General features: G+C 41.9%; 1 protein-coding gene across 1 annotated transcript in view; it reads right to left on the bottom strand.

The window, feature by feature from the left end:
* Positions 1-27724, bottom strand: part of LOC124721390 (KN motif and ankyrin repeat domain-containing protein 2) — a 387950-nt gene that overhangs the window by 101683 nt on the left and 258543 nt on the right. The window contains exon 7 of the mRNA XM_047246331.1: positions 1536-1620. Within this exon, the coding sequence (XP_047102287.1) occupies positions 1536-1620 (85 nt within the window). The remainder of the gene's footprint in view (positions 1-1535; positions 1621-27724) is intronic.

Below are 27724 nucleotides of genomic sequence, written 5' to 3' on the forward strand. Positions count from 1 at the left end.
CCTCTCCTGACATTTGTAGTTAATTCTGCGTTACATAGGGGACGATCGGATAATTTTGCTGAAATGGTGTGTTTCAGCAGAAACAAAGATAATTGTGTGTTTCAGCAGAAACAAAGATAATTGTGGCGATAACCGAATAAATCACAGTTGCATTATTACTTTGTAATGGACCACCGGAGACCACGGGTCCCCGGGACAAAAACATTCGAACAATTGTCAGGAACAACCTCTGAAAGTTTGTAGATGGCTCCCTAGCTCACCCAGTATAACTTCGCTGTGAGTAACCTGATATAGAAATCATACATCTATACGGAAGTGTTCTCACGTCGTATACTGAAATATCTGTAGGATTTGTGTGCCATGGTAGAAGCGCTGCGAGCACTCTGGCCTTCACAGTCAATTTGGACGAAATATACAGTGAGAGTAATGGGATATATCATTTCGGAGTGGATTAGAAATACTCAATGTGATCGACTTCTGGTATATCGGGTGCCCACTAAACATTATCAAAATCCCAGCTATTTTCTTCGAGCTGTTCCTGCAGACGGTGTGCACGATGGCGAGGTGTATTGTCGGCTTGAAAGATATCACACTATTTTGAATAATATGCAGTTTTCCCCGTGCACCAAACATGATCACTATTCAGGAAGGCAGTCATGCGTTTCAGTGCAAGCATTTTATGTTCTGATCGTTGTAACGTGCCACGTATAAAGCAATGAACGGTCTATGTTATGTACCATGGATACGATGCAGGATAGATCCGGTGTCTCATACAATTACCACCAAAATCCCACATCCCCACTCAAGCCTTTCAATAATAAAACAGTAGCTCATTACACAAGCAGACCTTTCTTCAGTCGAATGTATCTAAACAGTCAATTGGCGAACTTCTTGCAGCAGGCTAGCGTTTTAAATGATGAGTCGGAAGAGGTGCAAGTGATGTAATGGATGCCTCCTGAAAACCCCAGATTTACCATTTACCCAAGTGGCCTGCGTCCTTTTTCGCCTTAAGAAATTTATGGAAACCCACAGAAAACCTACAACTGAAGTGTCGGACGAGGAGTAATACTTCACCCTGCTGAATGCGAGTTCAGTGCATTAACCAACGTGTCACTTCACTTGGAGAGTACGAGTGTGCGGTGTATGTTGAATCACTTGTATGTTGTTAAATAGACTATTGTAGTATTGGGTGCAGATGAACTTCCACAGAGCTGTATCTGTCAGCATGTAGAGGCTGATCTGAACACCACGGTGCCTTACTTTTCTTCCGTCCTTTAAACTGAAGTACAACGGCATCCAGCCAAGTAACACCAAACTGTTGTGCAACTGACTGGTTCCTATTGAGTGCATTCATGTCGAAAACTGTCTAATAAATGTCCGTTTAGCCCATTAACTCTATTACGAATTAAACATTTAAGTTATCAGTCCCAGAGTCTGAGCTCTGAAACTGTACCTTCATATAGGCATTTTTGTCATCCTTTCGTGTACAGAGAATCTAGATGCAGCTAACACGAAAAGCGATGTTTTTATAGTACCTGCAACGGGCTGCGGTCTCTGTCTCTCGCGATCAGCTTCAGCGAGCAGCTTGCGTTTCTCCTCCTTCAGCACGTTCAGCTGCACCTGCAACACATACACATTCGTCAGGAATAGCTACTCTGCACGCCTATTAAGTGTGATGGAAGGGAGGGAGGTAGGTAGGTAAGTGGGCGGTCCCAAATGTTGCCAAGGTTGTTTTGACTACGCCGAAGAAATTTCGCTGGGAAGCCCTTACACGTCCTCCATACAGTCCCGATCTCTCTACATGCGATGTCCAAATTTTTGGAGCCCTGAAGAAAGACATTCGCGGCCGTTGACTTGCTTCGGATGAAGATGTGCATGTCTGGGTGTGGATCCAATCATGGTTCCATAGGCAGCCAAAAACATTTTCCCATGAAGGCACTGACCGTCTTGTCTCACAGCGGGATGAATGTATTTAACTTTAACTATTACTTTTGAAGTACTAAACAGTTTACTTACATTTTTTTCTCGTTTACATGTGACTGTCTCTTATACATGGGTGTATTGGATGCAATTTATGATTTCAGTTATGGTTACATACGTGTTCCAAATCAATCCTGCAGGGAATGCGTGTGGAAGTAGACTTATGGTGCATTGCAATTCTTAAAAATCTGGAGATAATGCGAATAAAAAATTGTGGAAGTCAGTGTATGGACGTCTTTTGGAAGAAAAGAAAGCAGTGGAAGCGGAAAAAGACACTACAGGCACAAGAAAAGAACCTGTGGCATTGTACTCTGTATATGGCATGTTTTATGCTGTATATTTAAATAACAACTTTGTTTCATTAGATTGTGTCCTACATATTTTTATGTCTAAATTCTAACTTTCACCCTACTCCTGTTGATAATTTTTTTAGTACACACAGTAATTCAATTATAGGACTGAAACAGGTAATATTTACAAGCTGTAGATTGATGACAACGAAATATTTTGCACTGAGTTACTGTTATTAATGGAACTTTTTTGTGTCTAGTAAGTAGTAGGACAACGTTCGTATGGGTGCATTTTATTACTGGGGGTTACCTACAACAGGGGCAGGTATGCACTCAAGGGTGAACCTATTGTTCTCCTTTGCTTGACAGGTACTTAACCTATTGTTCTGCTAAAAGGATCCTTCCTTTTGATTGACAGGCACATAACCTATTGTTCCCCCACCCCTCAGGAAACCTTCCTCTCACTGCTACAGGTACACTTTCAGGTCTGAGTTATTGGAATAGCCCCTCTCACTCTTATCAGCTTGATTGACTACTTAATTAAATTCATCAATTAATTAACCTCTCTCCCTCTGGTAAACACCTCCCCTCCCACCATACTCCCAGAAATTGGCAGGAAAAAGACTCAGTTGATCAGTCATTTGGAGGGAATTCGTTTGCAGGGTGTGGGATATTATTTAAACACTTTAGACAATGTAAATAATATTATTTAATTATTTATGGCAGTTCATGGAATATAGTTTATTTATCTAGTTAAAGAATTTGTCCAGAAATCGATTGCTGTGTATGGAACATTGTTTAAACAATGTCTGGAACATTGTTTATGTAAACAATTTAGGGGATTCTAGACAGTGTATGGAATATATGGAAATAGGTGGCTCTTTGGTGGAGAGGAAGGATCTCATAACAGGAAATACATTGTTGATATATAAACAATTCAGTTAGTGGGGGTTGGATTTCTCTTGCTCATCATTCTCTGCTGTTTGGAAACACGTAGGTCTTGTAAGAAGTAATTACATGGGGCAAACATGTTGCATAACCCAATGTTCAGCACTGTACTCTGGGTGTCTTAACCTAATGTTTGGCCCTTTGTCGCGCTTAACCTATTGTTCCATTAAGTGGTTTTACATGTCACCCCCATTTTCTTAAACTATTGTACCGCCTTTGATATCAAATTAAGTAATTAGTTATGTACTCCCACCATTTTCTGGTACACTTTTCGAATTTCATTTCTGGTGCATTCTTCTTTTCCGCCCATTCCCTTAAACTATTGTACTGCGTTTTACATAAAAATTATGCAAATTAACCTAATGTTCTGTACCTAACCTGCTGTTCTGCTCCATGTCACCCACTCACACACACCCTCCTCTTAACTATTGTACTGCTAAAACCACGTTGATATAAAAAATGTGCCTGTCAATCAAAATGAAGAATCCTTTTAGCAGAACAATAGATAACGTACCCGTCAATCAAAAGAGAACGATAGTATAAGAACCTGTCAATCAAAGGAAAGCAATAGGTTTGCCCCTGAGTGCATACCTGCACCTGATGTAGGTAATCCGCACTAACAAAATACACCTGTACGAACTTTGTCCTGCTACTGTAGTATATAAGGAAAAAACAAAGAAAACTATAATAAAGTTAATTAAAAAGTAAGTTTCAAACATTTTGTAAAACTTCCTTCCAAAACTAAGTTAACGGAATCTTAATGAGATCAATTATGGCAGTTATTTTATAAGGTGATGCTATTGTTAAGGTCCACTTTGGAAACTAATTAAGTGATTATGATTTTATTATACTATCCTGCTTCAGAAGCTAATTTATATTAGCTACATTTAGAGAACTAAAATCAATATCAAATAAAGGATTAGGTGCACCACTTGTACAGAAGTGATTAAAGTACACGCTGTATCGACAACAGCTACTCTGTACAGTTACCATTTACACTACTTATTTTGAAATAACTAGCATCTTTCCTCCTCCAGTTGAGATTAAAAGGAAAATAATAATATGCCCATGATACTAATGATCTCTGGGAAATTTTCTCGATGGTAATAATTATTTCAAGACGAGTAGAATATCGGCAGGCGGACGTGAGAGAAGTGATTTAATGGATGTAATTACTAGCTAGCGTCTGCATTGACCATTGCTTTGCATCCATACTGCATCCCAGAGAGCATCAAACTAAGTGTAATGTCGTTGAACTAGCTCCTTCCTTCTGCTAAAATCGCCGTTGTACGGGACAACAACAAGTCTTGGGTCAGCCCCTCAGACCTTCATCAACACCGGCTTTACAGAAGGTTCCCTTGAAACTTTACCTGATTTGTGATCAGAAGGATTATCACGCTTGCTGAGAAAAGTCAAAGAAAACTAATACCCAGTGCGGAGAGCGTCTTTGCTCAATATCTGCGTTCAATCCTCCAGCGACAAAAACTAATGGCCTGATTGCGGGCCATGAAAAACAATTACATGCTATCCCACAGCCTCAATAGTTTTCACTGTCACCTCAAAAATACACAAATCTATACCATTCATCACTAATGTCATAGTATCATGAATGCCTATGTATGTTCGTAGCTTGCAGTTGTTTCCATCTCAAAGCAACATAGCACATTCGTTCTCCTGATCATTCGCATATCACATCCTGTACTCTGACTTACTCCATGAAAACTTATTTCACTGATCTATCGACCAAGGCGAAGCTTCTTGCAGGATTCTAGGCGACGTCGCGTATTCGTTTCTTTCGAGCTGTGGTTTGTATGCAGCAGCAGGACTAAGAAAACTCATTCATATCGCCTGTCTAGGACTCACTTTGACGCTGACCTATGTCTCTGAGTTGCAACGAAAATCCTCTGCAAGAGTTGACAAGGGTGCCTGTCGATTGATTATTGTTTCATACTGAAAGAAGATTTAGAGTTTAGCTTCCCATCGACGACAAGGTCATTAGAGACGAAACACAAGCTGACTGGGGAAGGTTATTGATCTTGTCCTTTCAAAGGAACATCCAGACATTTGCCTTAAGCTATTTGCATAAACCACTAACTCATGATGGCTGAACAGGGACCTGAACTCCATTCTGCCTAGTGCGAGTCCGTTGTCTTTATGACACCGCCGCCTTGCTCATTATGATTTCGTTCAGCACATTTTGCAGTCAGGTAGTCGTCGCCAGTTGATTTCCAAGGCCTTCCACATAAATGATTGCTTCCACTTCATATAGTACCCCTAATATCAGACCTGGTCATATGTAGCTCCTGTGAACACTTAGGCTGAGTGTCGTTACAATAAGTCCCTTTCGAACACTCTTATTTCTATCTTTCTGTAGTTTCATTCCGACAAAATAAAGAAAACGTCTATGATGTTGACCCTTACAGGATGACCTTATACTCCCATAGGTGAGTAATTATTCAGCAATGTACAACATTCTCTTGTGATCAGTGTCACTTTCAGTGAGCTAGCTTTGAGAATTTAAGGGTGATTTCTCTGTTTGAATATTTTTTGACTTTCCGCTCCACCGATTAAGCAGAGACATGAATCATTTCAATACATAAGCTATTATAAATGAAAAGGACCAAACTGTTGCGGTTCTAAAGTATTAATTTATTTCGTTGACCCGTTTCCGGCTTACAAGCCCATAATACGATTGACTATCGTCTCAAAGAGAATGCAATACTGGTGAAAAACATTGAAAAATTTCATTAATTGCAATAAATTAATATTTTATCCAATGATGTGTTTATGATTCCGATAGTGACGAGAATGAAAAATTCGGCCTGTGGTCTCGTTTGGTACAGAGCTGAATGACTCGTATTCTGATCACCATTCCTTATTTACTATGGTCATCACTTGTTGTACGTATCATATTGAGCTCACCACGGGTCGAGCCTCTATGGACGAAAACAAAGTGTAGCACGTCGTTATGACGTAACCTAGTACCAGCCTTTTCTTTGCGAACTTGGTTAGGTTTACCTTCCGACAAAAAGAAGTAAGAAATGGTCTGTTCAAACTGGAGTGAGAAATCACTCAGATCCAACACCTAGATTAGATGACATGGCAGTCAGAAGCTTATTTAACAGACAAGCAAAATCAAAATAGATTATGGCCTACCTAGACGTTCCACCAACCACGTAAGCACACTAAATGTTTAACAGTAAACATGCATATTGAGCTTGATAAACACATTAGAAGTGCCCTGTTTGACACTGTCACGTCGTTTAAATATCTGGGCTTAACACTGTAAAGCGATATGAAATGGAGCGAGCATATGAGGACTGTGATAAGGAAGGAGAACTGTCGACTTCGGTTTACTGCGAAAATCTTAGGGGCGTGTGGTTTAGCTGTAAAGGAGACTGCATATGGGACACTATTGCGACCTATTATTGAGTACTGCTGTAGCGTTTGGGATCCCCACCTAATTGGATTAATGGAAGACATCGAAGCAATTCAGAAGCGAGCTGCTAGATTTGTTACCGGTAGGTTCGAACATACGCAAGTATTAGGGAGATGCTTCGGGAACTCAAATGGGGATCCTTGGAGGGAAGTTGACATTCTTTACAAGGAACGCTATTGAGAAAATTTAAAGATCCGGCATTTGAAGCTGATTGCAGCACGATCCTACCGCCGCCAACATACATTTCGCGTAAGGACCACGAAAAAACGAGAAATTAGGGCTCATACGGAGGCATATAGGCTGTCTTTTCCCCTCGGTCTATGTGAGAAAGGATCAGAAAAGGAAACAACTAGTAGTGGTACAGGGTACCTTCCACTATGCACCGTTGCTTGCGGAGTATGAATGTAGATGTACTGCTGGCATTGATACTTCACAAACAATTATTGAAGGCAGTATCTCTTTTAGAACGGTACTTATTCCCTGCAATTTACTTCCACGAGTGAAGTGACCGCAGACTGAAAAGAAACGTCTACACCACTTATGAAAATAACAGAAACAACGCGATAAAGATTGTGGAAACTGCAATATGATTATATTGAATTTTATACCATAGATTGGGTACATGGTTGGTTATACATACCCGTTATGAGTGCACAGCTGTATATGGTTTTTGACGGAGTCCTCCGTATTGTGTGAAGACCCAATTTATTGAAATCACAGCTCCTAAAACATCGTGGCATGAAATCAAATACTGCATAGGTCTGTTGAAACTTACTGAAAGATTAAAAATGTGTGCTAAACAGGGACTCGAATTCGGAACCTTGCCTATTCCGGGCAATACAGACTCACCTATCCCTTCACAACTCACTACCTGCCGTCACTACTTCACTTCTCCCAAGCCCTTTCTCTACTACTATCTAGACTTCACGGAAGCTCTCCTGAGCACTCTGCTGGACTAGCATTTCTGGGAGAAGGTCTATAGGCGCAACTTCGAAACTTCCTGGCAGATTAAGACTGTATCAAATTGGGATTCGAATCCGAAACTTGGCTTTCTCTTATCTGGAAAATCACATGACCTATGATGACCAAGCTGCCGACCAGACATTTCGGTTCGGTAGATTACTTGCCAGGTAAACGCGCTGGCCTGGAAATTGGCGGTATCCGTCGCTCTTCGAAGACTGATAATTTACTGACACATGCGATCGCGCAGTGTAATGAGGAGCAGCACTTCTGGCTTTAAAGTCTCCCTGTTCCAGTGGATGCTCTTCAGACTGTCTGCATCACGCAGAAGTCCGGATGGCATTTGTACCCAATGGCTCTCTAAACTATAAAACTTTGAATTGGTCCACTATGACGCCCAGCAATGAAGATTGTCGGGTTGTCGTAGCCACGGCAGCGTCAATGCGTATGACATCTTTTATAACTGGACAGGTCGAAGCATTACTTGTCCGAAAACTTCATTTTTCCACTCAGAAAGCCAGCGATGGTGTTTCCGGGCCATAATAGTACGAGGCATTTGTCTTTTCTGAATAGTAGAAGCTGCTGCGTTAGAGTTCATATTACCAGGCAAACCTGGGCCCAACAGTCGGCGGTGAAGACATCACAGTGCTTCAGCGCATGGCCGATACTGTTGAAGTAGGACGGTCCTTCACGGCCCTCCCGTATTATAGTCACATTAGGTGGCACAGTACCTGTTCGCCGCTTGTAGTATCTTTTTCTATCCATTGGTTCCACAAACACGTATCACGTATCGCTAATGAAGTATCATGCCCTGTGTGAGCCGGCATGTCATAGCCTGACAAATTCATTTTCCAGGATTGATATTACGTCCTACGACGTAACTGAGGCAAACTGGCACTTGTCTTCGCGTTTCCACTTTGGCGGCTGTTCGCTTACAGAAATTGGTGAAACGCTGGCCTTTATGATAGCACAAGAAAAATTGCTGCTAAGACTACATGTACACAGTTTCGTAATAATCATTACTTGTTATGAGAACACTGCTGTGCTTCCATGTAACTACCAGAGAACAACACTAAACTTTTGTTTTAGCAACAAAGTTTGTTGCCCGAGTCAACGAGTAAAATCTTCAGTGTTTACATTGGGTTCGACTGATATGTTCAATAGCCAATGGATAATTTTTGGCCCAACTCAATGTTAAAAATCTTGTGACACAAACCTCATACAAATGACGACGCGCGTTGCCATCTAAGATTTTACACTAATATTTGACTGCAGTATACTTTATTCTTAGCTTTACTATGAATCTACCAAGTCTGGACTAATTCAATTTTGGATCCTTTTCCGTACTTGAAACAGTCATGAAAACGATGAATCGCTAATAGGAACAGTTACCGAGTACTGTGCACTAAACCAAGACCAGAACACAGAGCATTAATATTCCTGGCAGTACTTTTCGCCCATCTGGAGTCCAAGATTAAATAACAGTCCGTTATACAGTTTTAATCTTCCAGGATGTTTCTAGGTAGTAGTACTTTTCCTTTTCGCAAGCTAAATTCTACACCATGGCAAGTAATGTGTTAGCGAGGCAAACATTTCTTCGTTCGGGATAAAGCACAACAGAAAGTAACAACACAAAAAAGGGGAATTAAATTAAAATATAAGCTCATTCCCTAATTTAACGCACAGGCTTACGTGTGTTCACAATGCGAAATAACGTCAACGAAGCAGAAACATCCCACAGATCAAGTGAAAGCACTTGGGTATTCAGAAAAACTGAAGCAAAATAATTTGAATAATCGCATTGAAGAACTGATCTTCGCTGTTGTTGAAATTCAGATGTTTAATATGCTCTATCATAATTTTAAATAAATTTGAAGATATAGATATATCCACTCATCTAAAGATGAGAAATTTTCCGAGAACCTTAACTGAACGGACAGTCCTGTAAACTCCCAGAAACGACAACAGAACCGCAAAACCATCCCACCTAACCAACAGACACCATTAAAATACGTTGTTAGTGAGTCAAGATCTCTAACGTGCTGCTCACAGCAAAGTATATCAGTATAAACGATATTTTTAACAAAACTGATGACTGTAGAATATAAAAACCCAAGTATCACAGAGTTCACTTACGTAGAACAAAATTATGCTGTGCACCTAAAAATATTAGTAACCGTACAGAATACTACAATCAACTGTATAGCAAATCCTACATCACATTATACTCAAGTGACAAATGTCATAGGGTAGCGATATGCATATTTATAGACTGCGGTAATATCACGTACACAAGGTATAAGATTGCAATGCATGGGCGCAGCTGTCACTGGTACTCAGGTGATTCATGTGAAATGGTTTCCTACGTCATTACTGGCGCACGACGGGAATCAACAGCGGAATGGTAGTTGGAGCTAGACGCACGGGACATTCCATTTGTGAAATCGTTAGGGAGTTCAATATTCCGGGATCCAGAGAGTCAAGTGTGTGTCGGGAATACCAAATTTCAGGCATTACCTCTCACCACAGACAACGCAGTGGCTGACGGCCTTCGCTTAACGACTGAGAGCAGCGGCGCTTGAGTAGAGTTGTCAATGCTAACGGACAAGGAACACTGCGTGGAATACCGACAGAAATCAATGACGGACGTATAACAAACGTATCCGTTAGGACAGTGCACCGAAATCTGGTGTTAATGGCTAGTGGCAGCAGACGACTGACGCGAGTGCCTTTGCTAACAGCACGGCATAGTCTGCAGCGCCTCTCCTCGGCTCGCGACCGTATCAGTTGGATCCTAGACGACTGGCCAGATGAGTTCCAGTTTTGGCCGGTAAAAGCTGATGGTAGGGTTCGAGGGGCGCAGACCCCACGAAGCCATGGATCCAAGTTGTCAGCAAGACACTGTGCAAGCTGGCGGTGGCTCCATAATGGTATGGGCTTTGTGTACATGGAATGGAATGGGTTCTCTGTTCCAAGTGAACCGATCACTGACTGGAAATGGTGATTTTCGGCTACTTGGACACCATTTGCAGCCATTCACGGACTTCATTTTCTCACACAACAATTGAATTTTTATGGATGACAATGTGCCATGCCACCGGGCCACTATTGTTTTCAATTCGTTTGGAGAACATTCTGGACAATTCGAGCCAATGATTTGGTCACACCGATCGCCCTACAGGAATCCCAGCGAACATTTATGGGATATAATCGAGAGGTTAGTTCATGCACAAAATACTGCACTGGCAATTATGGATGACTATAGAGCCAGCATTTCTCATTATTTTGCAGGGGACTTCCAAAGACTTGTTGAGTCCATTCCACGGTGAGTTGCTGCATTGCTCCGACACGATATTATGATATATCCCATGACTTTTGTCAACTCAGTGTCATTTGAGATTTTAAATCAAAACTTATCTGTGTCCCAATTCAGCCCACAAGGTTTGTGCAACAACGCTGTGCTTGGCGGTAATGTAATTAGACTGTGCTACGAGTCTGTATTAACTGTCGTTGTGGGCTACGATGCCGGTGTCTGGGCGCAGATGTTACGACTGGCCAGATTCTGCTACGGTGCTGTAAAGCCTATAGCACCACGTCTCCAGACATTCATGGGCGCATGTCCTATGGACCTTCAAATACAAAAAATGGCTGCCATCTACTGACTGAAGGAATAAACTATTTGAAAAAATACACGAAATTCTTTGGGAACCGGCAACAAATCCGTTCCTAACACAAAATTTAATATTTGCACACTGGTAGCAGAGATGGAATTTCTCAGGGACATAAAGGCAAAAATTTCTATTTATTCCTGATGTAAACGAAAGCTGATACATTTCGAGCCACATACGGACTGGTTTACTACCTTTCCGCAGATGGGCCATATTCGACATATCTGAACAGAACTGGTAATAGGAAAACGACCAGCAGTGACTGTCACGAAGTCGGTACATCAGATCATGACCTATGGGACTCTCCTGTAGTTGTAGGTATAGAGAGGACTGCTAGGCAGGCTTTAAGAGGTAAAACTATTTATTACATAATTAAAGTAAACGAGGACTTTAACATTTTAAACATATTGCTGGACCCGACGGGGTGGCCGATATGTTAAGGAACTTAGGAACTAAACACATTCCGATGTTAGCAAATTGTGTGTGTGTCCATCTCAGACAACGGTAGACATAGTGAAGCTACAAAAGACGATGCACTATTTAACTGTTCTCCGAAAGTCAGTGACTCCAGCACTGTCATATTTAGTCGTAGTAGAAGTACTAGTATTAGTATGAGGGCGTACTGAGAAGCAATACCTCCGAGGCCGGCCGTGGTGGCCGAGCGGTTCTAGGCGCTACAGTCTGGAACCGCGCGACCGCTACGGTCGCAGGTTCGAATTCTGCCTCGGGCATGGATGTGTGTGATGTCCTTATGTTAGTTAGGTTTAAGTAGTTCTAGGGGACTGATGACCTCAGAAGTTAAGTCCCGTAGTGCTCAGAGCCATTTGAATACCTCCGAATTTTTTGTGTGAAAACTCTTAAAGCTTTTTTTTAAAGAAAATAAACGTTAATAACATTCTACATTTTCATTCTTCGTGTCTACATATTTATTTCTCAACGTATTCACTCTGGCGACGAACACGCGTTACCCAAAGAGAGACCAGATTTGTTGATACTGTCACTGTAGAATGTCTGACTTTGTTGACGAAGCCGCAACCTCGTCTCTGCTTGCACCGCTTCGGCGGTTCTAGGCGCTTCAGTCCGGAACCACGCGGTTGCTCCGGTCGCAGGTTCGAATCCTGCCTCGGGCATGGATGTGTGTGATGTCCTTAGGTTAGTTAGGTTCGAGTAGTTCTAAGTCTAGGGGACTGATGACCTCAGATGTTAAGTCCCATAGTGCTTAGAGCTATTTTTGAACCGCTTCGTCACTGTGAAAGCGAAATCCTGGAAGAAGATGAAAATCGGATGGGGGCAAATCGGGACTGTATCGAAGATAACTGATGACAGCGAACCCAAGGCGTCGGATTGTTGCAGATGTCGCAGCGCTCGCATATAGTCTGGCATTGTCACCCTGAAGGAGAGGGTACCCATGTGTGGACGAACTCCTTGAAGTCGTGCATTCAGTTTTCTGAGGGTCTTGCAGTGCCCTGCAGAGTTTATAGTGATCCCTTTTCACATGAATTCCAAATTCACCACACCTCGAACATCCTAGAACACTACCAGCATAACTTTGCCTGCTGATGGCATTGTCTTGCACTTTTCTGGCCGAATTCCAGTGCTCCTCTCTTGTTACCGGGATCTAAACGGTGAATCCAGCTTTCATCACCTGTGGCAATGTTGTTAGGGAACTCATCACCCTCAAAAAGCAAAAGAAATTATTGACAGATGTCCAGTCTCCTCTGTTTCAATTGGAGGCACGTTTTCTGCTATTAGAAATTCTATTAAAGCACACTGTTTCTAACGAATCGATATAGTTACATTACACACCGCCGTGTTGTTGTTGTTGTTGTTGTTGTTTTCGTCTTCAGTCAGAGACTGGTTTGATGCAGCTCTCCATGCTACTCTATCCTGTGCAAGCTTCTTCATCTCCCAGTACTTACTGCAATCTACATCCTTCTGTATCTGCTTAGTGTACTCATCTCTTGGTCTCCCTCTACGATTTTTACCCTCCATGCTGCCCTCCAATGCTAAATTTGTGATCCCTTGATGACTCAGAACATGTCCTACCAACCGGTCCCTTCTTCTTGTCAAGTTGTGCCACAAACTCCGCTTCTCCCCAATTCTATTCAGTACCTCATCATTAGTTATGTGATCTACCCATCTAATCTTCAGCATTCTTCTGCCGCACCACATTTCGAAAGCTTCTATTCTCTTCTTGTCCAAAGTATTTATCGTCCATGTTTCACTTCCGTACATGGCTACACTCCATACAAATACTTTCAGAAACGACTTCCTGGCACTTAAATCTATACTCGATCTTAACAAATTTCTCTTCTTCAGAAACGCTTTCCTTGCCATTGCCAGTCTACATTTTATATCCTCTCTACTTCGACCATCATCAGTTATTTTGCTCCCCAAATAGCAAAACTCATTTACTACTTTAAGTGTCTCATTTCCTAACCTAATTCCCTCAGCATCACCCGACTAAATTCAAATACATTCCATTATCCTCGTTTTGCTTTTGTTGATGTTCATCTTATATCCTCCTTTCAAGACACTGTCCATTCCATTCAACTGCTCTTCCAAGTCCTTTGCTGTCTCTGACAGAATTACAATGTCATCGGCGAACCTTAAAGTTTTTATTTCTTTTTCATGGATTTTAATACCTACTCCGAATTTTTCTTTTGTTTCCTTCATTGCTTGCTCCATATACAGATTGAATAACATCGGAGAGAGGTTACAACCCTGTCTCACTCCCTTCCCAACCACTGCTTCCCTTTCATGCCCCTCGACTCTTATAACTGCCATATGGTTTCTGTACAAATTGTAAATAGCCTTTCGCTCCCTGTATTTTACCCCTGCCACCTTTAGAATTTGAAATAGAGTATTCCAGTATGCCGCCGTGTTATACGCTACAAATCGGAGCCCTCTAGCGACAGTGGGTTGCAACTTGAGTTAGCAAAGCAGGAATGTCGAGAGAGCAATATAAAACAAAACTCCGTCCGCACAGGCCTTGGAAGGCCTAACGGTACCGACCTATCGCCCTGGCATCCTCAACCGATGTCGCTACTGGGTGGATATGAAGGGGCGTGTGGTCAGCAGATCGCTCTCCTTGCCGTTGTCAGTTTTCTTGACCGCAGCCGCTACTTCTCAATGAAGTAGCTCCTCGGTTGGCCTCGCAAGATTTGAGTGCACCCAGTTTACTGACAGCGCACGACAGACACGGACGGTCTCCTTTAAAAGTGCTAGCCAAGCCCGACAGCGCTTAAATTCGGTGATCTGATGGGAACCGGCGTTACCACTGTGGCAAGGCCATTGGTGGCCGAGTAAAATGAATGAAATTTAATACCTCGTCCGATACTGATAACATAATAAAAAATTCGAAGGCATTTTTTTAGCGCACCCTCCTGTTAGTAACATAACATGCTGTAGTGGTAATTGCTGAAGCAAAATCAAGGTGGAGGTAATAGTAATAGGGAAATTATACGGGTTATATAGTCTGTTATTGTAGCGTATGGTGTTGTAACAATACTAATAGCAATAGGTATAAAGGTGACTATGAAATTAATCAAGATAATTTGAAATAATGGAAACCAATGGCTCTTTTTCTGTCACAGTAAAGGAAGACCCGACTGGTGGTGGAAAAGATGCCATAGGAAAACTGTATGCAGAGTTGAGTATAGACAGCCATCTCAAAAATTCAGAATCAAACACTAGCAATTGACGTCTTTTGTTTCGAGGGCTCTCGGGTGTCCATACGGATGCGATCGCTGAGGTCCCACGATTTTCGGCGAAAAATTCATCAGGTGGTTCTGATGGAATGGTCTGTCTGCTCATTGTCGGTGTTATTTATGTCCGTCAGTCAGGCATAAATAACACCAACAATGAGCAGACAGACCATTCCATATTAGACTTCAACGATCGCATCCGGCTGGGCACCCGATAGCCCTGGAAACAACGCATACGCCGGGAAAGCCTCCCATCACTTATTAACAATTGTCATCTTTGGAATCCAAGTGAGATACTCTGGATATGCACTGATTTACAATCTTTGATCCTTCAAACATTTCCCAGCAACACTTATTTCTCTTTGTACCTGACAGCCGAAAAACAGCTTGTAAAATAATAAATACTGTAGAATATCGCACGATTTCGTGTTTTTTCCATTCATAATACTTCCTTTGTTATACAATATGTTTCGAGCCCTGTCATCTGTTGGGGCTACAGTTACAAAACACTTCTACTTTGGTTCTGCCGGTAGATCTGTTCTACTTTCCTAGCGTCAGAGAAGTTGTCCTGCATAGCTTCCTGCACTAGCACTCAGACGAAATCAATGCTAGTCCAAAAAAAAGTATGTAGGAAAGATTCTCTGAAAAGTGGAAACTAGGAAAGAGGTCCGCGCTGAATTTAAATTGTGAAGGTGGATGTTTCTGGATAATAGTGCTGCCTATCAAAGATGTAGATCTTGGTTCATGGTCCGACTCGACACTCAGTTTTAATCTGCCTGGAAGTTGCAATACCATCATGTTATTTGCATGAAGAGATTGTGAGACACCAAGAACATCGATAATAAATGGTAGGTCCAGACAGCAGCTGTCGTGATTCAGATAACCATCCTGGGATTTCAACATTCTTGTTTCAATCACTGGAAGTTTTAACTTCTTTATTCCCAGAAAACTCAATCTATATTACATTTATTATCTACAAAACTTCATTTTAGATTCATGCGCTTAGAAACGGAAAGTGATTTTCCCGTGTTTTACTTGTTCCTACAGTCATGGACTGACCTTAGCAGTTAAGTCCCATAAGATTTCGCACACACTTGTTCCTAACAATTAGTGCATATGTTTCTGGGGGGAGGGAAGGGAGAAGGAAACAGAGAGGAAGGAGGGAGATGATTAAACTAGTTTGACTGATGAACACATTGATGAGCCCAAGGCTATATGGTTTTTAACTAATAAGATTCAGTATAATAATTTAACGATCTTTCTGAAAAGCCGTTAAGCTGACAAATATTTTTTTCACAAATGGAGATAAATTTCGTTCCGCGAAACTTTGCAGATGTGTAATGCTAGCCTGTAACGCAAAATTATAAACAGTGTGTATTAAAGTTGAAGGTGCTCTAGTCCAATACAGTGTGTGTGTGGGCGACAGCTGCTTCTGAGGTTTCCTCATTTTCACGTGGTTCGTGTTTACGACTGTAATAAAAGAAGTTGTGAACACACTGTAGGCACCTGCACCCGCATGTGACCTTGCCCGGCCTATCACGACAAAATGGTGTTTGCAAAGAAAAGATAAGAAAACTGCCTGAAGAGAACTATATGTAGCAAGTTGCAAACTGCACAACGACGCTTAATGTCCGCATTATTTCGTCAAGTTTTCGTCTTTCTACTTACTAAGTCAACTTTTCCTACGCACACACATTTGCGTGACACGCACTGTTTATCTACGGTAACAGCATTGACTATCCGAAATTACAACTGAAATTCTGTGACAAGGCCACGTCTGAAACTTGGAAGTACAAGTTTTCGTTAGCAGTCGCCTTACCACTATACTATCATAACCCTTCTACTGCTTACTTAAACGTTTGTCACTCAATGTTATGTAAAAGCTTTTGTGAAGTGTGATTTTTGTGTAAGAATCAAATGCCATGAATGTCTGCATTGTATCTTTATTTGAATTGAGCGTTATTTCCAGAGCTCTTGCATTATGCAGTTAGTATATTGGTACACTATGGACTCTTCGCCACACAACGTAAGGCTGCATGGTGAGTTGTGATGTGTAGAGAGCTCTAGTACAGTTCTGAAGAATGTCGGATTTAAAGCCACCAAGAGCTGTAGACGAAATAAATGTTTGTCCATTATCAGTTTCGATATGCCAATCGTCACTAGTTCATAAAATTATTTACATCTGCCTGTATGGTATCGTTCTTAGTGTGGCGTCAATAAAACTAGAATAAAAACTATACTGCGCCACTGAAACTGGCCGCAATAGCGAAAAAGACATTGATACAGTTATATAAACGCAGTCTGTATTTAGATGGAGTGCACTCTGCACACTTTTATTGACGCCACAGAACAATATCGTACAGACTGGTGTAAATAATTGTACGCTACGTGACGATCGGTTGATTGACACTGGTAGTAATAAGGAATTATTTCGTCAGCAGCTCTTGGTTTGTCTTTCTTCAAATATTTACGTGTTGTGTGTCATCGCCTGCGTAAAATATAGTAGTATTTTGGCTGGATTAGTGGTCGAGGTTCGTAATAGTACTGGCACACCAACAGTTGAAGGTTATACACAATTTTTATAAATTGTTATTTTTGCACAATATTTTTGCTAGAAATAAATTCAATCAACGGTGTTCTCCGACACATCACTTATCATCAGTGCTTCCAGCACCATGATAATGTGTTATCGTTAAATGACCGTCAACGAAAAAGTCATTAGATATGAAACTTGTGTGCGGATTGGAGGAAGTTGGGCTAGGAAATCGATAACGTCGCTTTCAAAAGATTCCTCTTAACATTCGACGATCGCGAATCTGAATCGGGTTGGTCCGACGGGATCTGAGCTCTGCTTCTTTTCAGTGCTGGTGCATTGCCTCCCTCGGACTTCGTTTTCTTACTCGCTGACGGCCGTAGACTTTGCAACATTCTGTTACACGCATGTATTTCACAGAATAATCTAAACGAATCGTATACAAAAATTGCCCACGTGCAAGTAGGACTGGCGCAGTTAGGGTTTCGTGCAACTTAATTAGTATGTAAACAGAGAATTCATGCGTTTTGGCTATGACTTTTTCGTATTATCGACATTAATTCCTGCAGGATATTGGTCCCAGCGCTTCCGAGACGTTTTAATTTCAAGTTTGAAGTCAGACAGCAAATGACAATTGGAATATTTTTTCGTGTGATACAATTACAAACACAATTTTGTGTATAAAATGCATGTTTGACCATGAGCAGCTTATATTTTAAACCAAAGTGTCAACCGGTTTCAGTCTTGGGCCATCTTCACGGATAAAGGTTAAATTGGTTTAAACCACCACGTTACATTTTAATTACTTAAATAATATGTACAGCATGTCATGACTATCAATATACGACACAGGACTTTTAGAAGCAAACTTACTAATAATTTACACAGAGCAGTACTGTTCCGTGTACATTTAGTATGTTTGCTTCTAAAAATCCTGTGTCGTATATTGGCATTCATACACATTATTTAAGTAATCACAAATGTAATGTGGTGGCTTAAACCATTTTAACCCTTATCCGTGAAGATGGTCCAAGACAGAAACCAGTTTATATTTGAGTTTAAAATAAAAGCAACTGATGGTCAAACATGCATTTTATCGTTACTTGACGGCAGTTGATAGTCACCTTCCAAAAATGTTTATAGCAATATTCTGAATTTTTTCCGTTACTTGTACAATGAAACCTTTCTTCTTGCCATATTCCATGATTATACGTCAACGGGACGTACCCTGTAGGTTTTGACGAGTGAGTTTGCGAGTATCAAAATATGTCACCCAAAAGGCCGTATCCTTTGATTGTACATATTGAGAAGCTAATGTTTATTAAACCGCCAAGGGACCATAGACCTTAGTATGTGACATACATTTCAAACTGATACGTCTATCCTATCCTGAGAAAAAAAGGGTCTGAACAGACGGATGGGCAGATAGTCTTATAACAAGTGACAATTTTTTTCGTGTGATACAATTACAAATTAACACTTTTCAGATTTTTTTTGCTTTAGTTTTAGTGTGAAACCTTGCTTCTTGACAAATTTCATGATTGTAGGTCTACGGTAAGTATCCTGTAGGTTTTGATGAGTGAGTTTGCGACTATTAAAATATGTGACATAAATGGCCGTGTCTCTTGACTGCATTGACTGAAAAAGTGTACTTTTTAACGTCACAAAGGGACCATAGACCTTAATATGTGACAAATTTCGACTTCATACGTGTATCCGTTCCTGAGATAAATAGTTCTGAACAGTCGGACGGACGGACAGACAGACAGAGGGGCAATGAAGTGATCCTAGAAGGGTTCCGTTTCTACCGATTCAGGTACGGAACCCTAAAACACGCCTGAACACTTTAGTATAAATTCGGTAATATTAGTTGCACAGAAACGTAGTAGTAAAACTCTCGGTCAGGTAAGAGGAAAACTAGAATCGAACGCATAGGTAGACGTCACAGTGTTTACTAACAAGCTATTGGTATCATGTTGTGAATAGTTCACACGGCAACATCGACAACCCCACAAAATCCTCTGTTAACCATCATTATTTACACATTTGTAATTACCAGTCTCTGTACACTAAAGTACTTAAAACATGGCTTTTCTTAACAAATCCCTCACACAACAGAAGTAGTGTCCTAGAGAGCACTTTGATTCCTGTCCTTGCTAAGGTTTCCAGCATACAAAAAAAAACTGGATTAACTGACGTTCGACACATATTTAGCTCTGACCCATATAAGTTTTTCAAAAGAGTCGTGATAGAGATGTTAGGCTAGGGAACTAAAGAGTGCCACAGTCAGTTGCTAACTGTCTTTCGGGAAGTATAAAAATACGAAAACGAATGCACAGACCAAGAGGTCGAGCGCCGTTGTATTTACCGTAATGAAACAAAAAAAAGGAATAATTCGAAAAGCGTCGAGCAACTGCTACGCCGTTTGGAGATGACGCGCGAGGATTCACGAGGGCGTGAAATGCAATTGGAAAGTGGAAGCGCCTTTGCTACTCACTACAGGTTGCCGCGAGACGCCGGCGCCGCCTCCCTGGAGGCAGCGCCGCTCTGTGGGCGCCGCAGGGAGAGCAGCCCGAGGACGCCCCCGCGTCGGGGTGGCGGGCGCTGCCGGCGTCGGCGTCGGCGTCTGTGTGGTCGTGGCCTGGCGACAGCGGCGGCCGCGCGCATCCTTGGCGAGGCAGAACGGCAGCGGGCAGCAGCGCGGCATTGCTCACACTGCCGCCTCGCGGCTCGCCCAGTTCGTAACTGCTCACTGCTCGCTATTGGCCAAATACTGCATAGTGTGGTCGAGCATTCCGTGACGCGCATTTATGACACTCGGAGTGCGAGCGCACTCTCGGCTAACACGAAACCCTGCTCGCACTTCAGCACGAAGTCCGTAGTACACTGAAGTTACCAAGCGGTCGGACATTGCACGCGCGTTCTCGGTGAACACGAAACTCTGCCTGCACTCCAGCAGGAAGTCCACATTACACTGAAGTTACTAGCAGGCCCCACATTGGCATTGTTTTCCCCCGCCATCATCTTTCATATCTGGAAAGCCTTGCTCTTATCCTCCTGAGTCCTTTTGTAGCATGCGAGCTAAGTACGACTTTTGTTTTCTAGCTCAGTAAACAAAATAAACTCGTTATGCCTGATTGCAGCACATACTTTCAACCGTGCGCCTTCTGTGCATCGCTTGTCTTCGTTCCTGCATGTTATCAGCAGGTGAAAGTGAAGAAAGCGGTTTATCACTTTGTCAACATACTTCGAGAAATAAAGGTAATTTGTCGTCTTTTTTAGTAATTTTGGACTAGAATATACTGCAATATGCTAATACAATCTAAATTACCGAATAAGTAATTGCTTATTTCATCACGACTATCTTTTTTCTTTTGCCTTTCATCCTGTACCTATACGGGGACGGCATGGCTATCCCTCGAGCAGGAGCATGTCCCACGTTGTACAAATGTCAAGAATAGCTGTTTTTATGTTATCAAGGTACACATGTAAGAGTAAAATCGCAATTTGCTCTTAGTGTAGTTAAACAAAGATCGTATAAACTTATATTATATGAGCTAATTCACTATGTAATGGAACAACAATAAGCCGGCCGCGGTGGCCGTGCGGTTCTAGGCACTTCAGTCCGGAACCGCGGGACTGCTGCGGTCGCAGGTTCGAATCCTGCCTCGGGCATGGATGTGTGTGATGTCCTTAGGTTAGTTAGGTTTAAGTAGTTCTAAGTTCTAGGGGACTGATGACCCAAGATGCTAAGTCCCATAGTGCTCAGAGCCATTTGAACCATTTGAACCATTTGAACAATAATAAACTTTCATTGTCACTCGGTTGCCGTGTGTCTCATAGTAATGACCCACTCGAAGCATTAAACGGCACAGTTGCGCGAGATTCCTGCCAAACGCTTATTCAATTACTAATTATCTCGTAGACATCTACCGCATTGTGGACTTGTGCTGCTAGCTCGGAATCTGGAGCATTTTCTTAAGGGATCGTAAATTTTTTTTTTCCCCACCTAGCTCCTCGCATTCGGGAGGACAACAGTTCAATCCCGCGTCCGGCCATCCTGATTTAGGTTTTCCGTGATTTCCCTAAAATCGCTCCAGGCAAATGCCGAGATGGTTCCTTTGAAAGGGCACGGCCGACTTCCTTCCCCGTCCTTCCCTAATCCAATGAGCCCGATGACCTCGCTGTCTGATCTCCTACCCCAAACAACCCAACCCACCTAGCTTGCTTTTCATTTTACATTACTGCGGCTCAATTGGACGTATGGCAACACAACTTTTCACTGTATTAGGTGAAGCAATAATGAATAAATTGGTATGGGCTCACAATTGTAAAACAACAATTGGATGATACAAGAAAATGTTAAATGAGGTTGGCGCATTTTATACATAGGCGTCCCCGCTCGAGGGTTATTATTCGGGTTTGGCATTGGTAAGGCCTCTACACACGCACCAAAACGACCGATCGATAGACAGACTGGACGTCTGTAGGTGTTTTGACTGAGCGACCAACTGATTTTCCTTACGGGGCTGTAAGGCGGGTAGGACTACAAGACAGCTGAAAACGGCCCCTCCCTCCCCCTCCCCCCCTCTCTCTCTCTCTCTCTCTCTCTCTCTCTCTCTCTAGGTTGCAACCGGCCGACAAGAGTTCGTCTTTTGTCACTGCGCGAGGGATTAAATACTGTTCTTAAATGAGAGGGTGCGAGGTGTACGAAACTTTAAGAACAGAGTTTCTGCAGAAATTTAAAAACTCCGGATGTTTCTGTGACACGTCGTGCGAGGGGTACAGCAATACTGATGCAAGAAATGAACTTTTTCATTTTTTGACGAATGTATAATGGTTTCGTGTGTGGGGGGTGGGGGTAGAGAGAGAGAGAGAGAGAGAGAGAGAGAGAGAGAGAGAGAGAGAGAGAGAGAGAGAATAAAAGTCCGTCGATCTTCTGTATTCCTATTTTAAGGCTTTAGTTCCGATACTTATCGGAATTGAAATCTAAAAACTGAAATGGATGCTAATTCATAAAATATACTTGCTTCATTGTTATAAGTAGAGACCGGGTTATATGCATCATAGAAACCCTAAAATATGCATGAAAAATGCTTAAAAATGCATGAAAAGTCGAAATATGCAAGATAAAATAATAAAGAAACATGGCAGTTACGGCGTACATTATATATCAAAGTCGAACATGTATATATCAATTACGAGGAAGACAGCCGGCTACGCGAAAAATCGGTACATTTAGAACGCTGATATCATTTTCCGAATACTTGCTGGTAGAGGTTCGGAAGGGGGTGTTTCTGGGATTATTTTCTAAAAATTTGCAAAATGAGTACGCATACCGTGTTTCAAGAATTGTTCCCTCTTTGCTACTGTTGTCGGTAGCAAACCGATGCGATGCGAGTGAGTCGCAGCGAAACAATCGATATGTACAGGACCAACTTCGGGATTCATAGCACGCAGAGGGGCACGCTCAAAAACTCCGTAATATTTTATTTTTAAAAAAGTACAATCATGAATTTTTTTGAACAGCGTTAACTCTTAATTAATACTGTTGGACCAAAGCATCATTTACGATTTTGTTTACATTTCTCTACTATTGTAAACATAAACGACCAAGTACTGTTCCTAACGTTCGGTAGTAAGATAGTGTCTTCGAGCACTCAAAACATTTTTATAATCAGAAAAGGACTGTTCTCCGTCAATTGAGGTAACTGGGCAGTATTTGAATTTCGGCGCTATATTGGCACTTATTGTTTCTGGTAAAAGTTCACCCGTCCCATTAATAAAACTATCAATCTGGCACAAGGGTTCAAAGCCTGGATTATTGTTTAAAATGTTTTCAAACTTTTCTTTAAGTTTTCTTGGGAATACCTTCGGCAGTGAAAAGTTCACCAGTATAATTTCCTTCATTAACTGAATAGAGTCGTTCAACGCCAAACCATGTGTTTCAAGCTTTTTAATAGTCGCAGGTATATGGGAAAAATAGGTGCTAACCACAGCAAAGTCTTTTTTAATACCGGAATCATTAAAAGCTTCCTTGCACTGGCAAACTGCCAAAGCCTCTGCACCACTGAATTCGCTTACTACTCTTCTAATGGCCTCGAAATTTTCATTGTAAAACAACACAGATTCGACCCACGTACCCCAACGAATTACCACTGCTTCGGGAGGTAAAGGCACATTTGTTAGTTTTTCTTTGAAGGTCTTGATGTGAGCAGGAGCCTTGATAAACACTTTCTTTGTGGATGAAATCAGTTTATTTACAATCACAAACATGTAACGTACTTCTTCAGCAGGGCGATTTCTCCATGAGCAAAGCACGTCACATGAATCAAATTGGGATTATTTAATACCAATTTGATTCATGTGACGGCTTTTCCTGCTTTGATCATATAGGGAGCAGCATCTGAAATAAACACAAACTCTCTTTCATCTGCAGAAGATTGGTTGGTTGGTTTTGGGGAAAGAGACCAGACAGCGAGGTCATCGGTCTCATCGGATTAGGGAAGGAAGTCGGCCGTGCCCTTTGAAAGGAACCATCCCGGCATTTGCCTGGAGCGATTCAGGGAAATCACGGAAAACCTAAATCAGGATGGCCGGACGCGGGATTGAACCGTCGTCGTCCCGATCTGCAGAAGATTCTGGAAATATTTTTCTAATAGCCTCATTCACGTATCTGGCGATCGTACAATGATTAACTTTTCAAGTTTTTTGTAGGCCGCTAAGTAGGAAGGAGAAGGCTCTTCTTTTAAAACACCAACAATTAAATTTGCAATTTAACGGCCACAAGTGTCTGTAGTTTCGTCAAATGAAATCCAGATAATGCTGTCCTTGAGTTCATTGCGAATTTCTTCCAGAACATTTACGTTAATTGTCGGTATGTAATTTTTACGCAATATTGATTCATCTGATATACTTTGATTTAAGCAATACTTGCGCAGGATCATTTGTGGATAGATTTTGTAAGCTTATGAAGAGGAATATCGCTTGCAATAAATGCTTCACATAGATCCATGTTAAATTGACTTTTCTGGTTACCTTTGGACAAATCCCTGCTACTAAAACTTGCTGTTGTCAGAAGTTGTTGTCGTGGTCCTTTCTTCTGCATTCCTGCGATATGAAGACTTGTCTTGACATGCTGGTGTATTTGAAACTTCTTTTTGCACGAAACGTTTTTCTCGCAAATTCGACAATATAACACGATTTCGTCATATGCAAATGTTCCAGAAAGGTCAGCTATCCACGAAACGTTTGTTTTTTCGGGCGGCATAGCACACAACACATTACATACTACACGTCGTAAACACGTTCAACTGTGTACAAGTAAATAGAAAGCTAAATTGAAACAATGAACGTGCAACTGAAAGCTTGCGTAGTTGTAATTGTTTCCGACGCGTACTGTATGACAGCGGAGGGGATTAACCGGGCGCGCGGGCGCAGGAGCATTGACTCTGTCTGCCTGTTCCTGTTCCTCTTCTGTAATGACTTCGCTAGGCAGTGGCCTCTCGGTTAGCGACTGCACGCAGTTCTAGGTCGCGGTCAGTCTGTGAGACATCAAAACTAGGAGGAGCTAGAGACCGCCCTTCTAAATTTTTAAAACATTGTAAACACAGATGATGATGATTGTTTTGTGGGGCGCACAACTACGCGGTCATTAGCGCCCGTACGAATTCCCATTTTTTAAACAGTTCAAGCGAGCCACTGTCACGAATGTTGATGATGATGATGATGATGTTGTTGATGATGATGATGATGATGATGATGATGATAACAGAAATACGCAGTCCCCGTGCAGAGAAAATCCCTAACCCAGCCGGGAATCGAACGCGGGACCCCGTGTTCCAGAGGCAGCAATGCTAGTCACTAGACCACGAGCTGCGGATGTAAACATTGAGCGAAAATATGCATGTCACCACTTTCTAGTTAGAATATGCAATAACCTGTGAAAAGGAGCTAAATATCCAAATGCATATAATCCGGTCTCTAGTTATAAATGTTAAAAAGTGCGTCCTATATTTAAGCCCTCTGCTATTAAAAGCAAAATGTAAGACATTTTCTCCTTTTCTTCAGTTCTAACAGTTCCTAAATGCTTCATTTCTCACGTATCTGTTGTATTTATTAGATAATTTGCGCCATCACGATGTGTAGTCTTCTTCGAATATGAAATGAGGTTCTTAAACTTACAGGTCATCTTGTATGCTACATACATACACAAATAAATTAATAAACTTTACATGAACATATTTTGTTATATTTAATTTGCTTCACCATCACGTATTTCCTCAGTCAACTATAAATCACGTTGCAGGCTTTCTAAATCACTTTAGTTAATAAGTGAGGGGATACAGCAGCACTGAATCTGAGGTACTCTTAACTACTTCCAGTGGCTAGAAATCGTTATGTGGCTAACAGCTTCTTCTCGCAGCTTACAACCTCTCTCATGACTCTGTGCTTTTTCGTTAAGAATGGTTTGATGATGTTCAACAGCTCCTAAATGCATGATGCAGCCATTCTTATATAATTACGGAAATCATTGGCTGCCAGCTGCTTAAGTAAAGGAACGTGGGTGAACTTCTTTCCTTGCATCAGCGACTTCCTTATCCACGGTTTCTATTGGCGCTTCTGTAGCCTTATCTACAAAAGAGCCAAGGTAGATCCCCGTTTTTGTTTCTGTGTAGAACTAACCGGGAGAACATAAACTCAATGAACGTAAGATAAACAAATCACAACAACACTGCGGCGGTCGGGACGTACGTAAGCTACCACGGTATTTGTCGGTCTGTCTGTCTGTCTGTCTGTCGATTGATCGGCCGATAAACTGGTGCCTCGTGCGTGTGTAGGGGCCTTTAATGTTAGAAGTTGACCGGATTCTCTTTCTGTCGTCCCCATCCCCCTTCCCATCATCCCCCGGAACGGAATTTGTGCAACCGAGTGAGAGTTCAGAAACGGGCTGGATATACTCGCTTTACACTCGACAGCGAGTCCTGTGAAGTAATCTCCGAACTCGCCCTCTCCGTGTCCTCGTAGACTCGACCCATGAGTCTCCGTCCCTGGCCACCTATCACTTGCGTCTACTGGGTACAACTGGACCCGACTCGTTCAGTAAGGAGAGCGAGTACACGAGTTCGCAAGTATAACCGCGGACTCGTGACAATCCCGCTACATACGCACCTGTTTTCAAAGAAATTTTCGCTATCAAACCTTAAATTACTATTCATATATTTCACACAGTCATCATTTCGACATTATAGTCATTCTCATGTGCAAGCTGAAACGTCACAAAATGTGCGAATTGCCTAAATGACAGAAGCAAGTTGTGTACCAATAATAATACGACTGATCGGTTAGCATATCTCTTTTGGAGACTGCTGTAAATTTATGTTAATATTTAATATCTATTCAGCGAGCGTCTAAGAATTGCACTGACATATACACACTTTCGAGGCGTTAACGAGAGTGTAACTACAGTACCAGAAAACATGGCATGAGGATGAAGTGCAGTCTGTTCGATTAATTATTTTCATAAATTACAGAACTGTCAGTCCATAAACACAAGGTACCATGTCCAAACGAATACAGAAATAGCGCATCTTTTTTTCTGCAGGGGTATAACAGCGACGTTGCTCTGTGCCCAGTTTTAGTTTGACGCAGCACATACGTTTTCTCATGGAGGAGGTGGAATAAACAAGAATAAAACCATTTTGTTTGCGCTGGACGACATTTGTAGACTATAAAGTGATACTTATTCCAGATATCACTTCTCTAATGGAACCATTTGCAGTTGTGTACTTTGAATCAATTAATTTTAGTCTTACACTCTTCAGTCTCGCAAAACACAGCTTCGTTAAAGGCCATCTGATCCTGACAATCGGTGATTTCGACTTGGCAGTGCTACTTTACAGCAACAAGATTATGTGCTCATCTTCTTTACTATCAATAAATCACGACTAGCCTTACACTCCTGCACGCTTCAGTACGAGGGAACGAGTCGACGAACATGTAGCGACCGCTGCGCCACAGTTCTCTGACTCGTCGTACTCGCGGAACTGCAGCGGGAACGATGGGAGTCAGTCAGTAAGTACTGATGAAACAGCGGCGCCTTGATTTGTGAAGTATGCAGCCCGAACATTAGACTCGTACTCGCTCCATTTCTGATGTCTAACCTCAACTGTCTGTGTGTTGCATGTGGAAGTGTGCGA

This window comes from Schistocerca piceifrons, chromosome X (genome assembly GCF_021461385.2).
Source record: "Schistocerca piceifrons isolate TAMUIC-IGC-003096 chromosome X, iqSchPice1.1, whole genome shotgun sequence".
Lineage (NCBI taxonomy): Eukaryota > Metazoa > Arthropoda > Insecta > Orthoptera > Acrididae > Schistocerca > Schistocerca piceifrons.